The sequence below is a fragment of the Martes martes genome (assembly GCF_963455335.1).
Source record: "Martes martes genome assembly, chromosome: 6".
In the NCBI taxonomy this organism is placed as follows: domain Eukaryota; kingdom Metazoa; phylum Chordata; class Mammalia; order Carnivora; family Mustelidae; genus Martes; species Martes martes.
Window position 1 is genome coordinate 89,611,261 of NC_137893.1, and position 22,470 is coordinate 89,633,730.

At 41.5% G+C, this 22,470-nt stretch overlaps 1 protein-coding gene across 3 annotated transcripts in view; it reads right to left on the reverse strand.

Moving 5' to 3' along the window:
- XPO5 (exportin 5) overlaps positions 1 to 22,470 on the reverse strand; it is a 45,762-nt gene that overhangs the window by 7,369 nt on the left and 15,923 nt on the right. For all 3 annotated transcript variants that reach the window (XM_080806962.1, XM_080806961.1, XM_080806963.1), the window contains 10 exons: positions 21,020 to 21,148; positions 19,597 to 19,715; positions 15,758 to 15,913; positions 14,293 to 14,334; positions 13,894 to 13,983; positions 12,959 to 13,158; positions 12,314 to 12,413; positions 11,079 to 11,260; positions 2,619 to 2,719; positions 758 to 854 (listed from right to left, as the gene is read on the reverse strand). In XM_080806962.1, the coding sequence (XP_080663088.1) occupies positions 758 to 854; positions 2,619 to 2,719; positions 11,079 to 11,260; positions 12,314 to 12,413; positions 12,959 to 13,158; positions 13,894 to 13,983; positions 14,293 to 14,334; positions 15,758 to 15,913; positions 19,597 to 19,715; positions 21,020 to 21,148 (1,216 nt within the window). The remainder of the gene's footprint in view (positions 1 to 757; positions 855 to 2,618; positions 2,720 to 11,078; positions 11,261 to 12,313; positions 12,414 to 12,958; positions 13,159 to 13,893; positions 13,984 to 14,292; positions 14,335 to 15,757; positions 15,914 to 19,596; positions 19,716 to 21,019; positions 21,149 to 22,470) is intronic.

A 22,470-nucleotide genomic window follows, 5' to 3' on the forward strand; every position in this document is an offset into this window, starting at 1 on the left:
CAAGATCAACAGTAGCCTTCATTACTTCATAAGGAACACGGAATTACAACGAAGAGTCTCTTTTGGTTAGCCTGGCTGAGCGGAGCACTGGGTGAGTGAGGACAATGTCTGAGGTGTGGTGTGCTACAGGATGGCCAGTTACCTCCCCATCCTACAACCAGGACCCAAAGAAAAAGTTTGGCTAGTGGCCTCCAGAGTCCCATTCAAAGTAGCTTGAGTGGTGAGGGCTCTGAGAAAATGCAGCCCTGCTCACAGTATTTGACACTGTGGTCTCAGCATTTTATGCCCCGGAAGCAGACAAGTTAGGCATAAAATGTCAAGTTATGGCTAGGGCCGAGACATACATGACAATTATAAAAAAGCAAATGCAAGAAAGTCAGCCAATTCATTTCGGTGTGACATTAGAATCATTGGTTTCCTGTCAAATGTTTACTTCATCTTAACTGAACACTAGAATCTCCATCAGAAGTCCTATCCGTGGCATTCCTATACTACACATATCTAAAAAGAAAATAGGGGGTGCCTGGGTGGCTCAGTTGGTTATGCAGCTGCCTTTAGCTCTGGTCATGATCCCAGGGTCCTGGGATCGAGCCCTGCAATGGGCTCCCTGCTCAGTAGGGAGTCTGCTTCTCCCTCTCCCCCTGCCCCTGCTTGTGCTCCCTCTCTCACTGTGTCTCTGTCAAATGAATAAATAAAATCTTTTAAAAAAAAAATAAAAATAAAAAGGGAATAGAGAGAAGTAGCACTGGTTCCTTACCAGTTTTCATAGAGGGTGGAGAAGAAACGCTGCATCCTTTCCAAGACCGTTTTGTAGACAGGAGAGTCATTCAGTTCCAAGAGAGGTTGAGGTAAGCCTACAGGGAAAGATGGGTCATGAACATGCTCTTCTGCTGCCAAGGATCTTAACCTGCCAACACCCTACCACAGGCAGATGTGGTGTGGGGGTGACAAGTGCCGTAAACACAAAGCAGCTCGCCATGTTTTCTACCAAATGGAGGTGATATGAGCTCCCTTCGAGGTGACTGCAATGTTGTTTTTGGCAAGGAAAGGGGGAAACTTTTTCAGTGATCCTGACTTCAGACTAGAACTGGGCACTCCAACTTTAGCCTGGGGTTCTCCAGATGGGACTTGTACCAAAACACAGGATGACAGCTCAAAATGATCTCTTCATTAAGCACTGGGGATGCCCACCCGCCCTGCTTTTTAAGTTGTGGAACCTTTCAAGCAACACTTCATGCAAAAGCCCAACATGTAAGGCAAATCATAATAAAACTCATTATAATATGACCGAGATCTCAAAGATCCAAAAGAGCTAAATTTCTCATCAGAGGCAGTTTTTATTTCAAGTCTTGTTCACGGCTGGAAGCTGACAGAGGGAACTGTTTGTCCATTCTAGTATGTTTTGGGTGACCATCTATTTCTATAGGAGGAATTCCTGGCTTCATTTGAATAACTGAATGGCAGGTTGGGGGAGTGGGAATGGGTGGTGAAGCAATACCTATTTTTTATAGAAATTACATATCTTGATATTCTATTTTTATTTTCTGTAAAGAGGACCTTTAGTGCAGTGATGCCAAAGGAAAATGCCCAGGATCATGTAGGCCGAGACACACAGACACGAGCTCCAGAAAGGCCAATTAACACCCTTCTTTTCATGAATGTCACAGCTGAGGAATGCTCACTGGCCTGCTTACTGACAGCCAGGCCCAGGCCCAGGTTACTGCTGGGAACGGAGAGACCCTGTGGGGGCTGTGATGGTGAGCCAGCACAAAGCTTCAGAGACGGGCACAAGGGTTTGGCAACTCTGGACGTCCCTCGCTCGAACTTCTAACCACTGCCTTGCTCTGTGTGTTCCAGCTGCATTGGGTCAGCGCTCTCTACTTCCTGGATACACCAGGCTCTTTCCTGCATGCTGCAGCATCTTGTACCTGCCATTCTGTTTGCCCAGAAGGCTCAACATCTCTTGCCCAACCTGAGGAGCTCCTTCCTACTTATCCTTCAAGTCTCCACTCGGAGGCAGTACTCCGACTCCTATCCAACATGGGTGAGGTTTCCCAATAAACACATGGCCACTTCCCTTCCCAGCAAACATCACACGACTGCACAGTTACTAAGGTGAAAAATGAGTAATAGCAACACTTGAATCAAGGTAACAACTGGGAGACATGGTTTAGAATCTATTCCTTTAAAATTTTAAATAATATATATAGGTAATTAAAGCTATTTTAGTTTAACTGCTTTTAAGATTCATTTATCTAAAAGCTTAACTGATTTATCATTTTTTCATATGTGAAAGCAGGAAAAGTCTGCCAACATCCTTCAGGTCAAAGAACCATGGTTTATTTACAAGCTAAAGGCTCTGATACACAACTCTACCTGGAGGGGTTAACAGTGCAGAGGGGGTGACAGAGGGGAGCAACTGCCTCTACAGACCAAAGATAATGATGTCAACGCACTTGTTCCTGGAGACCCTGTAGGAACTCCAGAGAGAAATAAGTGGTTGAGGTAGTGCCAGGCAAAGAGGAGGGCATAGTGACACAGGCATGCCAAAGCTGCTGGAGGAGTCCATCAGAGGTAAGGTAAACTTCAAGAAAAGAAAAAATGGACCAATTTCTTACCTAAAATCGCAGATTTCTCCGCTTCAAGCATATCCAGAGCCTTTGTGAAAGGCTCTGCCATCTTGGCCAGCATTTCTGGTGCATATAAAGTATTATGAGTTCTGCAAGAAACAAGGACACTATGTGAACTTTTCCTAGTCGGCCTGCAGAAGGAAAGAATGGGTTTCATCCTGTAACTCAGTGATACTACACATCCACATAGAATTTAAATGTTTCCCTGGCACCAGGAATAGACTATTTGGCTGTATAGTATTCAACACCTAAACGCAATCAAGACGAGAAGCAAATCCTGAGACAGCTGGATGCTATCACGATCTAAAGCCAGAAAGGGAAATTCCTTTTTTAAAAGACTTATTTTAAAGAGAGGGAGAATTGCCTTCTTAGCGCAGCGGGCAGTGCGTCAGTCTCACAAAGAGAGGCAGAGAGAGCCTGCGCACACCACGCACGTGAATGGGGCGAGGGACAGAGGGAGAGGGAGAGAGAGAATCCCAAGCAGACTCCACACCCAACACAGAGCCCAGTGCAGGGCTCGATCCCACAACCCTGAGGATCATGACCTGAGAGGAAGCCAAGAATCAGATGCTCAACCGCTCGACCGACTGAGCCCCCAGGCACCCCGGGACAGAAATTCTTTCAAGCCTGAGGTAATGCCTGGGCACTCTCAGTTTGCAGACTGACAGGGAGACAGGAGATGTTAGAGGCCCTGTGCGTTCAAAAGCTGGAACACAGAGCAGATAATGAAACGCCCCCATGTTCAGATGTCTGGCTTTCATTCTAGGAGCCTGGCCTGTATAATGCTCTGACAGTTGCTTCTGCCTGCTGGAAGAACAGTCACAGCTCCCAACAGAAGACCAAAATGCCTCACCTGAGCAGTCACTGGCTGTGGAGGACTAAGGAGCAATGACTGCGGACCTGAGCTAGTGCCATCCACAGCTGTTGGCCCCTTTCGCCCACAGCAATGGCACCACCAACAATCCACAGCCACAGAGTGTAACCACCTATCTTTCTTTTAAAAGGTAATTATAATAAGATTTCAAACGTAAAGAAAGTTACAAAATATAAGAGAAAAACCCAGCAGGGTTAAATATTTAAGATGCACACTGAACAGGGCACCTGGATGTCTCCGTCGTGAAGCATCTGCCTTCAGCTAAGGTCATGATCCCAGGGTCCTGGGATCGACCCCTGCATTGGGCTCTCTGCTCAGTGGGGAGCCTGCTTCTCCCTTCCCCACTCCCCCTTGCTTATGTTCCCTCTCTTGCTGTCTCTAAATCTTTAAAATAAAATAAAATCTTTAAAAAAAAATGCACACCAAACAGATCATTTTAGACCATGCTTTTAAATTAAAAAAAAAAATACTCAACACTGTTTATTAAACCTAACCATGTACACTCAGTACAATCATTTTAACTTTTAGGATGCCATTAATTCGTTCTAGTTTATCTCCCCACCTCCCTGAGGGCTAATTAAGTTTGTCTCCTCTTCTAGCAATAAGCTTTTCTGCAGAGTTCTTGTGTACACGTGTTGAGTTTCTCTATGGTGGACAAGCACGATGAACTGCTGGATACTGGTGCTTTGCAAGTCACATGCTGCAAACGTCTTCTCCTGGTCCGTGGCCTGGCTTGCTTACACTGATATTTCCAATAGGCTTTATGACCTCCCGTTTTTTCCATTGTGGTAAAATACATATAACATAAAATTTATCACTTTTAAGTGTACAGTTCAGTGGCACTAAATACACTCAGGCTGTTGTGCAACCATCACCACTATCCATCCCCTATTTTTTGTCTTATAAAACTGAAACTCTGACCTAATAAACAGTATCTCCCCATTCTTCCCTCTCCTGGCTCCTGGCAACCACTGTTATACTTTCTGACTTTAGGATTTTGACCATATTCAGCATCTTATGTAAGTAGAATCCTACAGGATTTGTCCTTCTGTGATCGGCTTCTGTCATTTAGCACAATGTTGTACCATATTGAAGAACTACCTCCCTTTTAAAGGCTGAAAGATATTCTATTGGATGTACATATCACATTCATTCACTGATGGACACTTGGGTTGCTTCCACTTTTTTTTGTTAAAGATTTTATTTTTAAGTAACCTCTACACCCAATGTGGGGCTCCAACTTGCAACCCTGAGATCGAGTCACATGATCTTCCGACGGAGCCGGCCAAGCAGCTTCCACATTTTAGCTAGTATAAATAATGCTGCTATGAATTTGAGTGTATAAGTAAGTCTCTGAGACCTTGTTTTCATTTCTTTTGAGAACCCAGAACTGGAATTGCTGGATCATGATATTATTTTTATTTTTTTGAGGAACGGTCCAACTGTTTTTTTGCAGCAGTCCCATTTTATATTCCCCCAACAGTGCACTCCCATGATTCTTATTAGTAACTGCTTAGAGTGACCCACATATTCTTTAGGCTGTTACCTTCTCTTCAATCTTTTTTTCCTGTTCCTCAGCTTCATTAATTTCATTATCCTACTTTTTTTTTTTTTTTGAAGATTTTATTTATTTGACAGAGAGAAAGACAGTGAGAGAGGGAACACACGCAGGGGAAGTGGGAAAGGGACAAGCAGGCTTCCCACGGAGCAGGGAGCCTCATGTGGGGCTCAATCCCAGGACCCGGGGATCATGACCTAAGCCAAAGGCAGATGCTTAACTGATTTGAGCCACCCAGGCGCCCCTCAACTTTTAACATGTAAAACTTGAGGGAAGCTTCCAAGCAGGGAATGACTGGGGCCAAGGGCAGGTCACACCCTCTGTCCCCTCCCCACCCCCCCCCCACCTCCTCACTGCCATTAAGTAGGAACAGTTAAATACTAGCAGTTAATCTCCATTTCTCCCTTCCTCCAGCTTCTGGGAGCACCAATTTACTGTCTCTATAGATTTATCCATTGATAGGTAGATAAATTTATCTATTGATATTTCACACAAATGGAATTATAAATGGAATTATACAATATATGGCCTTCTGTCTCTGGCGTCTTTCACTCAGCATAATACTTTTAAGGTTCTTCTACATTACAGCACATTAATAATCCTTCCTTCCTTCCTGTGGCTGGATATCTGCGTCTCCACTGATTGGCTACTGTGATATAGTGCTGGGAGAACATTCCTCAGCAAGTATTTGTTTGCATACCTGTTGGCAACTCTTTAGGGTATATATGCATGAGTGGAAATGACAGGTCGTGAGATAATTCTGTATTTAAATTTCTGAAAAATTAACCATTTTCTTTTTTCCATAGTAGCTAAACCATTTTATGTTGCTCACCAGCAATGCACAAGGGTTCTAGTTTCTCCTCATCATTGCCAAAATGTATAATTCTGGGGTGGGGGGGGATGATGAGGCACAGAGGGAGAGGGACTCTTACGCAGGCTGCATGGAACCCGACACAGGGCTCAATATCGCAACCCTGAGACCATGACCAGAGCTGAAATCAAGAGTCAGGTGCTTAACTGAATGAGCTACCCAGGTGCCTCATAATTTTGTTTCTCTTTTAAAGATTACTTATTTATTTAAGAGAGAGAGCAGAGCAAGTAACAACATGAGTGGTGGGGAGGGGCAGACTCTGGAGAAAGAAAGGCAGGCTCCCTGCTCAGGAGGAAACCTGATACTGGGCTCGATCCCAGTATCTGATTATGACCTGAACCAAAGGCAGACACTTAATTGACTGAGCCACCCAGGTGCCCCATAATTTTGTTTCTAAAATAATTATTATTACTATTTATTTCAACCATTCTGTTGGGTGTGAAGTGGTATCTCGTGGTTTTGATTTGCACTTCCCTAATTAAACCTCTAATGATGATGAGCATCTTTTTTGGTGAGTCTGGGGGGATTTTCATTTATGAATGGAGATAGTTTACTTCTTTTCCAATTTGGATACCTTTATTTCTTTTTCTTGCCTTAATTCTCCATCTGCGACTGCCAGTACAAAATGTCAAATAGCAGTGGAACTGGGCATCCATGTCATGTTCCTGATGGTAGGAGGAAACCACTCCATCTTTAATCACTGAGTAGGATATAAGCTATGGATTTTTCATAAGAATAGTTTTTCATGTCAAACAAGTTCCCTTCTACTCACAGTCTGCTGAGTGTTTTTATCATCAAAAGGTGTTAAATTTAGATTTTGTCAAATGCTTTTTTGTGTCAATTAAGATGATCACGTGGGTTTTTTCCTTTGTTCTATTAATATGGTATATTACACTAGTTTATTTTTGTATGTTGAAGTACTCTTACATCCCTAGGCTAAACTGCACTTGTCTCGGTGTATAATCTCTCAATCATACTGTTGGGAGTCACTTTGCTCCTATTTTGTGAGGCCAGCCAAAACTCTGCCTTAGCCTTTACCTACTGCTGTGTAGAACCCAAGAACTGGTAAAAGGTGCCACTTACTTTGAAAAGCTGCAATTTGGTTTCTAATATAAGTCTTTCTCAGTGGTTTGGGAAGATGGCTAATACTATGAAATGATCTCTGAAAAAATCAGTTCTTACTGAGAAGAAATTCAGTTTTGAGTCTGACTGGGAGCAGACAAGCTATCTGTTTTTTTATCCTTTAATTAAGTGTGGCTGTGACCTCAAGATATAATTTGAAAAACAGATATTATTAACGCATCCTTGGTCAAACATCCCTGACACTACAACAAAATCGTATATTCCTTATGGTCTCCCCTCCTCCTGCTCAAGATGATGGTTCCATGGGGCTACATCTCTAACTCATAAAAAGTGGCATGAGGACTCAAGAGTATATATTGCTTCAATATCTCTGATTTCCAACCAGTGCTCATAGCAGGGACATCTACAATTCCTCATAATGTTTAGGCTCCTGAAATATCACCTTTCCTGACTCACTTGCAAGGCAGGGTTCTGTGCTTCCACATTAAGAGAAAACTAGTTACTGCTCAGCAAAGAAAGACAACCAGGTAACAAAAGTTTTAAGTTTTGTATGATCTGTACCTACGTGAAATCTTCTCAGTACTACCTGAGGAGTAGAGTCACTATGCTAAACAAGAGATCACACAGATAAAGATTTTGAGAAAATATATAGAAGACATACAGATACAACATAACAAACTTCAAGTTAACAGAAAAGCTGTTATCATTCTGAACAGATGAAGACAACAATGTACCTTTTGAGAACCCGAGTTCTGCTCCCCACATCTGTCCTCCATCTGACCCACTAGGAACAACATTATTTAACAGAAATATAATGTAAGCCACATGAGCCAATTAAAATTTTCTAGCCAGGAGCACCTGGGTGGCTCAGTAAGTTAAGCTACGCCTTCGGCTCTGGTCATGATCACAGGGTCCTGGGACCGAGCCCTTACATTGCGCTCCCTGCTCATCAGGAAGTCTGCTTCTCCCTCTGCTCCTCCCCCTGCTCCCGCGCACGCACACATGCATGCATTTGCATGCTCTCTCGAGTAAGTAAAATCTTTTAAGAAATAAATAAAACAAAGTTTTCTAGCCAGCCAAGCTTAGAAAGCAAAAAGAAACAGGTCATATTAATTCTACTTAACCCAATGCACAAAAAACAAACAAACAAACTACATTGCAACATCAATATAAAAAATTAAGATATTTTATATTCCTTTTTTGTACCAAGTTTTTGAAATCTGGTGTGTATTTTACACTTACAGCCTATCTCATTTCAGACCAGTCACATTTCAAGTGCTCGACAGCCAGCCCCACGTGGTACTGTTACCAGACTATGTGACAAGGAGTTAAAGCTCAGAGCTCCAATACCCAACTGGTGGGAATACCAATTAGTACATCACTTCAGAAAACTATTTGGTTCTATCTACAAAATGGAAAATATGCGTACCTTATGAACCAGGAATTCTACTCTTACATGTAGGATTCTATTCCAACCCAACAGAAATTATGTATGCCCCAAAAAACATTTACAAGAATGCTAACAGCAGCACGACTGCACTATTTTTAACAATAAAATGCTGGAAACTACCGAAAAGCCCACCAATTCTAAGTGAATAAGTAACAGAATAATTACAAAACAGACTACCATGCCGGCAATGTGAAAGAGCGAACCACAAGGACACGCAGTAACTCGGACGACTCTCACAAATTACAGAGCAAGAGAAGCCAGACACAAAGGCATGCGTGCTTCTGACTCCATTTATGAAAACTCAGAAAACCAGGCAAAATGTGGGAAGGTCAGAATACCGGTTCCCCCTGAAGGACAGGTACTGACTTGAGGTGTTTGCTAAGGTTGCTTGTTGATCTGGGTGCTGATCGCAGGGGCAGGTTTCCCTTGTGAAAATCCAGCTATATGCAATCATAATTCCCGGACTTTCCTTACATCTGTTTGTGCCCTTACATTATACTTCAAGATAAAACTCACTACAAAAACAAGACAAAACTCTAATAGCTCCAGATGCACACTATTCAAAGAATCAAACTCCATAACTGTGGTGAACATTTTTTCAAAATATCTTCTGACTGCCTCCGGGATTTTCCAAAAACACTAAATTCTTAGAAAAGTATCAAGATGACAACCATTCTATTCTCATGGTCTCGCCCAATCAGGAATGAACTTTCTTTCCAGGTCTGGGCTCCCACCACATGGACTGTCCATAAGCCTAAAAAGACAGTATGTTGCTCACTGACTCCATCACTTTTACTTTTCTCTAAACTACAGAAGAACCTTCTGATTTTAAAAACACCAATATGGAAGCAAACCTTTCCTTGACTGGATATTTTAGTATGCTCTCAATATGCAAGCCATACTTCTTTACTGAAATGTCTTCCTTCCTTTTGAAATGAGAACAAAAAAAAGCCTTTTTCTACAGACAGATCCCCGGTGACCACTCTTTCAGACACTCCAGCTCTCTAATTTGGTCAACCTTAACTTAAACCCTTGGATTCTTAAGCTGATGATCTACGGAGTCTGCTTCTAGCACTGTGTCCCAGAGACATGAGTCATTTGGTTTGGCCAGTTGAGATACTGCTCTTCCACCCTGGGTAAGAGGCCAAAAACCACTGGAACAGAGTTCTAGCCTGTAACTCAGAAATACTATGAGAGAGAGAAAAGAATCACGGGGCGCCTGGGTGGTACAGTCGGTTAAGTGTCTGCTGTTGGCTCAGGTCATGATCCCAGAGTCCTGGGATGAAGTCTCGAGTTCGGCTCCTTACTCGGCACAGAGGCTACTTCTCCCTCTCCTTCTGCCCCTCCCCTTGCTCATGCACTCTCTCTCAAAATGAATAAAATCTTTAAAAAAAAAAAATGATATAAAAAAGAATCACTCTGCTTTGGCCAGTAAGAACTGAATTCTAGCCATAGTCGACTTTTCTCTGTAGTGTGTCCCTGAATCATCAAGCATATGTCAGGTAACCAACAAGTAGAGGCCTGGCCCACTTCCACTTGAATACATTAGCTCATGTGATTTCTAACAGTGACTCTGAACCTTTAATGAAAGCACCTGGAGAGCTTGTTAAAACACATGGGGTGGGGTACCGATTCTGCATTTCAAACAAGCTTCTTCGGGGATTGATGCTGCTGCTGGTCTAAGGAGGCTTTGAGAATTAAAGACCTAGGAAACATGTGGAACATGTATCATGCCTTCCTTGGACATGATCAACCACTGCATGTTTGGTCCATTTGAGGGCAGAGTCGTTACTGATAAATTCAGGTGAGCTCATCTGAATACCACTCAGAAGCACCATTAAGAAAGCAACTGTCCTGCTCCCAACAAACAACTTCTTCAGTGGCAAAAATTTGGACAAATAAAACCTCAAGTAAAAAGTAGAGACAAGAGGGGCACCTGGGTGGCTCAGTGGGTGAAGCCTCTGCTTTCGGCTCAGGTCGTGATCTCAGGGTCTTGGGATCAAGCCCCACATCAGGCTCTCTGCTCAGCGGGTAGCCTGCTTCTCCCTCTCTCTCTCTGCCTGCCTCTCTGCCTACTTGTGATATCTGTCTGTCAAATAAATAAACGAAATCTTAAAAAAAAAAAAAAAAGTAGAGACAAGGGGCACCTGGGTGGCTCAGCCATTAAGCATCTGCCTTCGGCTCAGGTCATGATCCCAAGGTCCTGGGATTGAGCCCCACACTGGGCTCCCTGCTCAGCGGGAAGCCTGCTTCTCCCTCTCCCACTCCCCCTGCTTGTGCTCCCTCTCTCTCTCTGTCAAATAAATAAATAAAATCTTAAAAAAAAAAAGTAGGTACAAAGTATAAGGAAGTAGGAGAGGAGCACAGAGAAGAGGCTCCAAATGAGAAAAGCCATTTTAGGATCAGCCGCCATGTGTTCACTTGGAACGCAAAACTCAGGCAAGTGAGGGCTAGTGATATTTAAAAAAAAAGAGAGATCCCAGTCGAGAAAAAAACAAGAACTATTCCCTCATTTACTAACCACCATGATCTGAAGAAACAGAAACAGATTACACTTTAGAGATTCTTAAGGTAAAAAATTAAACAACAGGGAAACCATTATTGCAACTCACCTTATAAGTGCAAGCAAATTGTCAAGAAGTTTCAGAATCTGTTCTGTGCAGGGGTTACGGAAGATTGGATTTCCACTGGGCGTATAACCCACGACGAATCCCCCAGCTTTGGCCTCTTCTAGGTCAGTGGGCCAGCAAGTTCGTTTCACAACGCCCAGAATACTATATACACAAAAGCTCATCTACAGAAAAACATAAAACAAAGGTAGCCATAAAGAGGACGAAAAATCAAAAGTGTTATTACACACATGCAAGGTATGGCAAATGTGATAAGAGGCCAGAGAGAAGGAAAGGACCCTGCCCCCATCCCATCCCTTCTTTTAGGGTCAGTCTAAGAGGGGTCCTTTCATTTCCATCTTCAGGACGAGTGGTGGGCTCCTGAAGTTTTCTTTACATGAGGCTGTTCTACCAAGGGCTGCAATGACCCTCTTGCAGGATCCCAGTCAAAAGGTGCCTGGACACTGCCCTTAGACTGCCAACATTTTGTCTTATTTTGGGTGACCTCAGACCCTCCAGCTTGGGCCTTGACAGCTTTTGCCCTAATCCTCATTCATGGTCCCCTCAACCAACCTACTACCTGCTAGTTTTATTAGTAAGATTCGCCATACTGGAGCCAGGAACAAGGCTTATTTCAATAGCCCAGAACTGAAGAATCTCGGGTTTGCAAGTTAGACCATCTTTAGGATGCTACATGCCAAGGAGCACTGGCAGGGAGGACACACACTGCTGACCCAATTCCCCATTACACCTTCAGTCTTTGGAGCTATTTAGGGATCCTTAAAGCCAAAATAATGACTTCGAAGAAAAGACTATCTGCTCTGCTGTGGGAACTATCTCAAGAATTCAAGACTAGGGGCGCCTGGGTGGCTCAGTTAAGCGTCTGCTTTTGGCTCAGGTCATGATCCCAGGGTCCTGGGATCAAGCCCCGCACTGGTCTCCTTGCTCGGCGGGGAGTCCGCTTCTCCCTCTGCCCCTCCCACTCTCTCTCTCTCTCTTCTGTCAAATAAAAAAAATAAAATCTTAAAAAAAAAAAAAAAGAATTCAAGACTAAAGTAAAGAAAGGAGAAACTTAGGGAAGTGAAGACTTCCAGATTTCTCACGCATGTAGAAGAAACAGAGATCTGTAAAAGACTCTACAAATGGAAAAAAAAAAAAAAAAGACTCTACAAATGGTAGAGTCCCTAATCCTACCTGTGGCCTCCGCAGCTTCCCATTCCCAGGAGAGGCTTACTCACTCGTGCGCGGTTTAGACCACAGGGATCCTCTGGGCCTGGGTCACAGCTCTTCCGATCGGCGCCCACGTAGGCAATAAAAGCATCAACATCTGACAGCACTCTGAAAGGTGGAGTGGGAAAGACAAGTCATAACATGACTTTAAGCACAGATGGTTTCTTTCACAAAAGCTAATAAACTATGATTATTTGGCCCCAAAGAGCACTTGCTACAGTGAGAGGAATTTAATCATTGTCAGCTGTTATTTGAAGGTTGAAATTCCTCTTCCCACTTCTGAATGTCATTAGCAAAAAGGACGCAGGCTTGAGAATGCTACATGGGCACAATGAGTGTCTGTCCGTGTGGCCCCTCCTGGCTGTTCTCGAGTGTCTACGTGGGCTGGCACCGCACTCTGCAGACACCGCAGGTACTCTGTGGCCTCCCGACAGTACTACCCATCTCTTCTCATTTCTTCCCTCTCCCTACACCTCCGAACTCAAGGTGGTATTTTCAGCAACCCGAATAAAAGACTTCTTTTGGAGAACTCAGATGTCACTGATGAGCCATCACCCCTACAGATCCTTACACAGGCACCCTAGGCATAGCTCTTTAAATACAGGACGGGTGCTCCAGTGCAGTGAGGGTCTGGGGCAAAGGCTCTCCTCTACCTGTGCATGTCTTCAGAAAGCCAGATGCTGGCCACTGGTGCCATCAGCTCCTCTAGGAACACCTTCTGACGCTCGTAGTTCTTGAATTGGTTGCTAATGAGAACCAGGGCTTCCATGAGGGCACACTTCTCCATTTGTGTCAAGAGTAACTCATTGGAGAGGAGTTGCTTCACATGGTTATAAAGCATGTCAAAATTGGGCTGCAGATTACAAAGAAAAAAACCCAAAGGTGGTGAAGGTCTGATTTTTAAGGAGAGGTGGGTCACTCAAGGAAGGCGGAGAGAGAATCAAGGCATTCCTAGGAAGGTCAGGCCTATAAGACTGTCACTTCAGTAATTTAGTTATAATGTCCTTCTTTTGCCTGAACAAGCCAGGCAATGTAAGCAGAAAGTGGTTCTTGTCTTGGGTATTTGTACTTTCCCAAAAAGTACTGTGAAAACTATAGGTCTTTTTTTCTATTTCAATTTTATAGTATATTCATAGACAAAGATTAGCTTGTTTATATATGTTAGGGAGACACATAACTGATGTGTATTCAGAGAAGAAATTTTTGATTAATTTCTAATCTGGGATAGTGCTAAATTTCCTATAGAAACCCTCCAAAAAAGGTTGGGATTTGCATCTGGCTTCTCTCAAGATTAGGCACACCATTTGGCAGTAAACAACATCACACAGGAAAGATGTGTACATTGACAGGAAAAACTTGGTCATCTACATGGGCAAGAATACTCATCCTGAGGGAATATATTTGCATTTTTAATTACACCACTAAACAGGAGAGGAAGAAGACACCAATTCAAGAATGCTTATTTGAAGCAAAACTACAACTCCTTGTTTTCTCTTTATGTGAGGTATAATTAGGGCTGGATTTACAGAGGAATGTAACTAAACTCGACAGGTCTCAGTGGCTACTTGGTCGGAGTCCAGCAGCTTACCAATACGAGCTGGGGGTAGTCACGACACGTCTTGATGATGGAGGAACAAGCATGTCTCCTCACATTCCTCACTGCCCGGGTTCTGGGGGCCTAGGAAGACATATTCAACAAACCTGGAGCCATTTTTAATAAAATTTACAGATGCTGCTTAGAATCACAAGAAATAGTTCCTTCAAAGGCAAATTCACAATCAATTTTCACAATGTGGGAGTTTAATGGAGTGACATTTACAGTCACCGTGAATCCACGTGTTCACTGTTTTTGCCTTAGAGTATCTCTGACCATCTCCTGCCTTTACTAACTCCTTCTACTTATAAAAAAAATCTAGACTTAGGTGTTAGGCATTCACAGTTTTGCTCTCCAGAAGTTAGGATTTGTTGGGTGAATTAATGGTCTTACCTTACTTTCTTCAACAGTTTCAAAAGTGACAGATGAAAATAGCTAAGGGTAAGAAAGAAAAGGTTACTCATCAGTACCAAATGCATGAAGTGTTTTTAACAGCAGCTGGCATAAAGTTTCCAACAAAATCTCAGAAGTATAAACAATATACTAACAATAGGGTTTTCAATTGGTGTTATGAAGTTTCAGATGTTTATCTTCTCAGGTAACTCTACAAGAGGCTAGAGATTCACAATCTTACCATCAAACATCTTTTAAAGGTAGAGGCCACAGAATCCCTGAACAATCCAAGCCCTCAGCCAAACACTCAGCTATGGTGATACCCTCTGATTCTACTGCATAACTTCTCAAGAGACTCTTTCACCTAATACAGTGTGACTACTGCAAAAGTCACCAGGATGGAATTATACTCTAACAAAGGTCTAATCAAGAAACCCCATGGAGGGATGCCTGGGTGGCTTAGTCGGTTAAGCACCTGCCTTCAGCTCAGGCCACGATCTCATGGTCCTGAGATCAAGCCCCTCATCGGGCTCGCTGCTCAGTCTGCTTCTCCCTTCCTCTCTGCCCCTCCGCCCTGAGCGCACTCTCTCTTTCTCTCATAAATAAATAAAATCTTAAAAAAAAAAAAAGAAAGAAAGAAAAAGAAACCCAATAGATATTCCCTAGTTCTTAGAGACTTTCTGTTGCAACAAATGAGTTTACCTTTTTAAAGTTCTACTGACCTTTGTAACACAACATTTTTTCATTTCTCTGGCTGTATCTTTATTCTTCTTCGGGGAATTCTCCTTCTTTGCCCTCCTCCCCCAAAGATGATAATCCTCAGAGTTCCCTGCTTGAGCCACATGTCCAACTCTACATACATATCACCCTCTTTCCTAGGGCTTCACCTCTGCTCTAGGCACTTCTATGATGATGCCACCTTAATACTGTAATCTTCCAGACTCTAGACCTTTAACGATAGCCAAGTGATTGTGAAGTATCCTCTCCTAGATATTGTACATCTACTCCAAATGTAGTATTCCCAAACCCAGCCCTCAGATATAGTATTCCCGAACTCAGCCCTCTTCCTCATTCTTACTGGTTCCATTATTCTCACTCAGGTAGTGCTCTACTATTCACCTAAACAGGAAACCCAAAAACCATTCACACTAATTTCTCTCACATATCCCCTCTGAATAAACGGAGAGCACACTGACACCTTCTTTAGGTGTTCTTTTCCACTTCTCAGTATACTCGTCTATTAATTATAATGCCACATGGGTACAACAGCTGTTTATGTGATTTTATTTCCAGATGGTAAGCAAGGCTTTTCCACCAGCATGGTGCCCAATCCACAGTAAGTACTGAATACTTGATGAATGAATAAATGACTGTTCATCAGCTTGTCTCAAAGACTCTCAAAAACAATCACAAAAAAATAATTAGTTCAAAAATACTCAAAGTTTACAAAGGAGATGGAATTTACCTTAGAGAAGACCTGGGGCAGGAACTCTGGTCTATAGGTGACAAACGGAAAGAGTGCTGAGACATTAGTGAGGACACAGGACAGGATGAGAGGATCCTTGGTGTTAAAGTTCAGGACCATTTGCAACAGCTCTATTCCATCATTAACAGGAACCGCCTATAATACAGACAATGAAAAAGATGTTGACATGACTGATGAGCACTTTTGGTAAAATTTCCTTTAGGATTTGGTTTATACATGTGTAATATGGTTGCCACATATGGTTTTATATACTGCTTTTTAACCTGAAAATCCTAAGCATTACCCTGTGTTATTAAAACTTTTCCTAAATGATGCTACCATGTGCTATCTTAAGGATGTAGCTTTTCCTATTACTAGAAATTGAGAATGTTGCTAGTTCTTTACCTATTATTGATAGTGCTAATACATCTTTGCAAAAATTTTTTGGCTACATTTTCTCTTATTTCATTTGAGGCAGAGACTTCTGGGGGTAGTGGGAATTACTGAATCAAAAGGTATGAATACTTTTAAGTCAAATTGTTTTTCTTCTTTACAAGCTGTATCAATTGATTCTCTGTCCACCAATATGCCCTTCTTACCATGTTCTTAGGAGCAGGTTGTGTTTATTCCCTAAAACATTTGCAGTTAAGTTAAATAATGAGTTTATTTAAATTTGCATTTCTTCAATTACTAATGAGGACTGAATTTTTTTCATGTATTAATTAACTACTTTTGTTTCTCTTCTCTACAAAAATCTCATCTTTTGTCTCTTCTCCACTGGGTTCTAGTGCTTTTTTAAATTTATATATTAAAAAATCTTATTGTGAAATATTCTAGACCTTTAGAAAGGGGTAAGCAGTACTTGAATAACTCTCCACGTGACCACTTCGATATGTATAATGTTACTGATATTGGTTGCTCTGTGTAAACATCCTCTTCTTCAGCCCTAGAGGTGACCACTGTCCTGAATTTGGTGCTCACAGTTTCAAGGATTCCATCATTTCCGTACACTTCTGCCACAAATGTACATACTCCTAATTATACAGAACTGCATGTTTACTTTTATAGCTTGTTGTTTGGGGTCACCATCATGTTTATGAGAATCATACTTATTCATAGTACATCCCAGTTCCTTTTCACTGGTCTATAAACATTATCATCTGTTCTGTACAATCTATTGAGGATTATTAAGTTTCTACCTTGGCTCAACATGTAAGGATTCTGTAGAATATTGGATGCTCAGTGCACATGCAGGGGTTTCTTCAGAGCACAGACTTAGGAGTGAAGTTGCTGGGTCATAAGGCTAGGCATCTTCAACCAGACATTGTCAAATTATTCTCCAAAACTATGATATCAATTGTACTCAAAAAGCAATGTATAAGAAATATGTTTTTATAGTAAGAATATTAATCCCATCATATTATTGCAAATATTGTTCCAAGTTTGCCTTTCAAAGTTTATTTTATGGTATGTTTAAAAAAAAGTAGCTAAAGCCATTCACATTTCTATGATTACTTCCTTTGTTTTTCAACTTAGGGACTTTTCCTCAAAGAGTTAATTTTCCCTAATGCTTTTTATTAAATGAGCCAATCCTTCTCGATTTCTTTGGAATGCTTATATATGCTCCAGGTTGTTTCTGGGCTATTTTTTCCCAAGGAGCTCTATCTATCTAATGTCAGTACCACACTGCCTATGAAATGTCATAGCTTCATATTTTACTATCTGAGGCAAATCAATCCTCGTCTTCTTCAAAATGTGACTTTTCCCCCCCTCCAAAGCTATTCCCTGTATTGATCCATTGTTAAAGTAAGTCTTCTGGGAATATAAGTTCAGCTAATGCCACTACAAATGAGAGTAGCTTTTCAAAAAACTCTTTTAGTGGGCGCCTGGGTGGCTCAGTTGGTTAAGTATCTGCCTTCGGCTCAGGTCATGATCTCAGAGTCGTGGGATCAAGCCCCTCATTGAGCTCTCTGCTCAGTGAGGGGGTTTGCGCCTCCCTCTCCCTCTGTGCACTTTCTCTCTAATAAATAAATAAATAGCATCTTTAAAAAAAAAAACAAAACTCTTTTAGGCAAAGAACCTCTTGGTCCAACTCTTTCACAGGCTACCAGCTGAGCAGCTCACAGACCCTGGGTGAGAGGCGGGGACTGAGAGTGCAGAGTGAGCAGTGTGCAAGACGGATGGACTGGACAACACCATGCAGAGTCAGGAACTGAGAGCAGCAAATGGGAATGTGACAGGCTGAGATCTGTCACTTGCACCCTATGTGTTAACAGTGTAACATAAAGTGTTACATAAAGTGTTACAGCTTCCTTAACAAGTAGTGAGTAATTTCATCAAATATATACACACTAAAAACTCACTTCTCAGGGCGCCTGGGTGGCTCAATGGGTTAAGCCTCTGCCTTCAGCTTGGGTCATGACCTCAGGGTCCTGGGACTGAGTCCCCACATCGGGCTCTCTGCTCAGGAGGGAGCGTGCTTCCCCCACTCTCTCTGCCTGCCTCTCTGCCTACTTATGATCTCTCTTTTTTTGTCAAATAAATAAACAAAATCTTTAAAAACAAACTCACTTCTCTTGATTAGGAATGCTTCATTCTGACCCATTTCATTTTGGTGAAGAAAAAATGCTTTGAGAGTCAGAGATTTATTTTAAGTCACCAACAGAAGCCTAAATACTACTGGTCTCCTGAGGAAAAAAGAATTTTGTTCTATTGTTTTTCTCCCCATCAAATGTTCTGACTCCTACTGTTTCTAATTATTACCTCTGCTTTGTCTCCAGCCCACATCTTTCTCTTCTACACTATCCAACTTTTTGTACCCTTTGACCAACTACTATTTGGCATTTTGACCAAATACCATCATATTCAAGGATGTATCATACAATCCAGCCTACAACCAACTAAGCACCCTGCTCCCCGACCCTGCAATACTGCCAGTCCTTCCATACATTTTAAAGTCAATGCCTGACAAATCCTGACCATTTCATTCTCTTGCTTTCTAGCAGAATCGTACACAAATATTTAGATCCATCAAGCTGTCTAACTTAAAAAATGCTAGGAAAGGAAACCCCAGGGCCATTACCCTTGATTCAATAAAGGGCTTTCTTGATCAGATAGTTCCACTTAAACCTAAGAAAGGGCTCATTTAGTAAAAAATGCAGGATTGTAGCAGGATTTCCTACCTAAATTTTGGAACAAACTCTGAATGCCATCATTTCAAACTCAAACAAAGCAATATACAAGCAGGTGAAGTTAATCACTCTAAGATCTAATTTATTATATGCCTTTTGTGAGAAAAAGCACTATATCTCACTTATCTTCAAGGGATTTCGATTTTTCCTACAACTAACCTGGAATATACTACGATGTAATCATCCTGAAATGAATAGTCCAATGATTTTAAACCAATTAATTACAGCTCCATCCAAGGTAGATAAGAGAAGGTGATGGGTCACATGAAGCATATAAAAACAAGACCACTTTATTCAGATTATTCACGGAAGAGGACACTCATCAGCTAACATGAATATTGTGTCTATCTGCCATAAACTGAAAAGGATGCTTAATGGCAAACATTTCCAAAGATTTTTCAGCTCAAGATTACCATTGCTGTCCTCCCTGCAATAGTTATCCTACCTGCGCTTCACTATACAAACAGGCTTGTCTTATTATCCCCTTAAAGCCTACAGTCAGGCCTGCAATTTGAACTCAAGTATGTTATTTAACCTCTCTGATTCTCCATTTCCTCTTCTGTGAGATGCATATCCACAGATTTTCCCTCTGTCAGTTTTAAAAAGGTCAAAATCATTATGCAATCAACACAGGAAACAGTTACTTACCTCTTTATCTAATGTCCGAAACATCTGGTTGACCACGCTTTCCAAAAAAAAAGTCATGGCTTCCCACTGCACGAATGAAGAGGAGAAAATGGAGCAGAGGCCACCTTCTCCAGTTCCAGCTGTAGGAGAACAGGGTTTTAAAACACAAATATAAATACAGAAACACACACACACAAACTACAGGATCAGAGAAGACACAAAGACAATGGGGACTTAGAGACCACTTAATTTCACAGGCAAAGGAACAGGATAATCTAACCCTCTCAGCCTGGGGAAAGAAAAGAACTAAAAGTAGAGAAGGGGCCTATCGTGCCTCCACCTGTAACAATGAGCTGTCAGAATTCACTTCTGTGAGTCCTGTCTATAAAACCATTTTGAATACTGAACGAGAATATATGCATAAGCATCAAAAAACAGAAGCAACTGATAAATATCAATTAAACTCTCCCTTCCTGTCCTTTATAACCTGTCCATGAAAATCTAAATAATTAAGATATTTGAGACCATAAAGAATCTTTCCAAAAAGAACCAAAAACAAAAACCTGATATAAGATAACAGAATGCTACTTCATATCCAGTAGCCTCATAACAATTCCAAGTTCTGGACAACTGTGCCACCCTTCAAGTTTGTTAAGTATCAGCAAAGCACATCTCTCAAACAGCAAGGCACAGGCAAAAAGATTTATGAATTACTTTCCTTGCTTTCATATAGTGCTCCCATTTACTAGCTTTACCTTGGTGCAACATATCTGGGCCTCCACAAACATTCAAATTACCTGATACCATGGACCTTCAGAGTCAGTTATGAGTACCCAAAACAAAATTTTTAAATCCCATGAGTAACAAGTTAACTAAAGTAGCTGGTAACTGACCGTAAATACGGAGCCCCTCTAAAGGAGTGACTTATACCTTCTCCTGTTTTACTAAATTCTGTCACCCACAGCATGCATTAATAAGACAATAGACAGATGATAATGGAGTACAGAGAAGTTACCTGGCTTATGCATTTGGGTACAGAAGTATTATGTTGATTTTGTAAAAAGCAGCATTTCCAAAGGCTTTGAGGTGGCTGAGTGACACAGAAAGTCCCTGCACTGCTCCCGTTATGCCTAACAAGGCATTCTTTCTAAATTTAGGAGTGGTTCTATGCAAGAATTTGGTAGAAGAGCTTTAAAAAGTCTAGACATGCAATTTGGTAGGATGGTGCCTACAGTGAAGTAACAGAATCAACAACAAGTGGTTCATTCTGTTAGAAAAGAAAAATGAAGGCAAGACTGACAGGTACATGATTTTACCCTAAATGAAACAGATTATTTTTGAATGCTATTATTAGCATGCTGTTCTGAAGTGTGGCTTACAGGGCTTATTTCCAATGTAATTTGATACAATACTTCACTAATGTTTAGAAATAAAAAAACCTTACAGTTCATGGATCCAGTATCAACAGAAGTTGACAGCTGATACTTTAGCCACTCCCCAGCCATCTGGAAGCTAGTCTTAGGATCCAAACGACATGCTAACCTCATTACCTCTCCTTGTTGGGCCCGGGAGGCTGCCAAGAGAAAGACATAAATCAGTAACTGACAGATAATAAGTGCTTAGCTAATATTCATTCATTTATCCGTCCCAGGAGAAAAGTGTTCAAAGAAACTTCTGCAGATTTACGCTCTGAATTTAACAAATGTTCAATCAAGATTAACAAATTCAGAAATTTTCAAAAGTAAATTGTCTCTGGAAGCCACCCTACCAGCTTGATCCTCTAAGAGGCAAACTAAAAGTGGTCTCCCATTTCTTTGGAATCAATAAAAGATTAGGTTGGTACAAATGTACAACAGTGTGGCCGCTATGGAAAACAGCCTGGCACTTCCTCAAAACATTAAATGTGAAATTACTATATGATGGAATACAGACACACACTCAAGAGAAAAAAAAACAATGTCTGTTCACTCAACTTGTATACAAATGATACAGCAGCATTATTCCTTTTTTTTTTTTTTTTTTTTTTAAAGTAAGCTCTAGGCCCAATGGGTGGCTTGAACTCACGACTCCAAGATCAAGAGTTGTATGCACTACTGACTGAGCCAGCCAGGCACCCCAATAGTAGCATTATTCTTAACAGGTAAGAATTAGAAACAACTTAAATATCCATCAACTTACGAAATGAATGACTACAATGTACGCCCATACAATGAAATATGGCAATAAAAAGAAATAAAGTATCAATATATGCCACAGCATGGGTGAATTTTAAAGATATAACCCTAAATGAAAGAATGCAGTTACAAAAGACCATATATGTATAATCTGTTTATAAAAAATGTTCAGAATAGGTGACATGTAGAAACAGAAAGTGGATTACTGGTTGCCTGGAGCTGGGAAGGATGAGGGGACTGGGAATGGCTGACCGCTAGCAGGCAGGGATTCTTGGGGTCATGAAAATGTCCACAAATTGTGGCAAAAGTTGCACAACTCTGAATATACTCAAAAAACCCACTGAATTGTATGCTATAAATGGGTGAATCGTATGGTAAACGAACTATATCTCAAAAAGCTATTATTTAAAAAAAAGGGGGGGGCGGGGAGGAACTAGCCAGACTACAAAAAACCAAGAACAGAATTAGATTATCAGAATGTGGGTTTTTCCTCTTTTTACGAAGACCAGTGAGGTTAGGTAGTATTTAATCCTAGGTGTTACATACAGTTACTATGCCTAAACATCAAAGTCCAAAGGCTATGTATGTGTGCATGCATGTGTATGCATGTAACGCACAGGCAAGAAAGAATACTACGCCTGGAATGAGCGCAATCCCAGTACCGGCTTCAAGGTGCAACTAGAGACTGAACAGGCTGCTTGTTCAGATCTTAGGCCCTTTA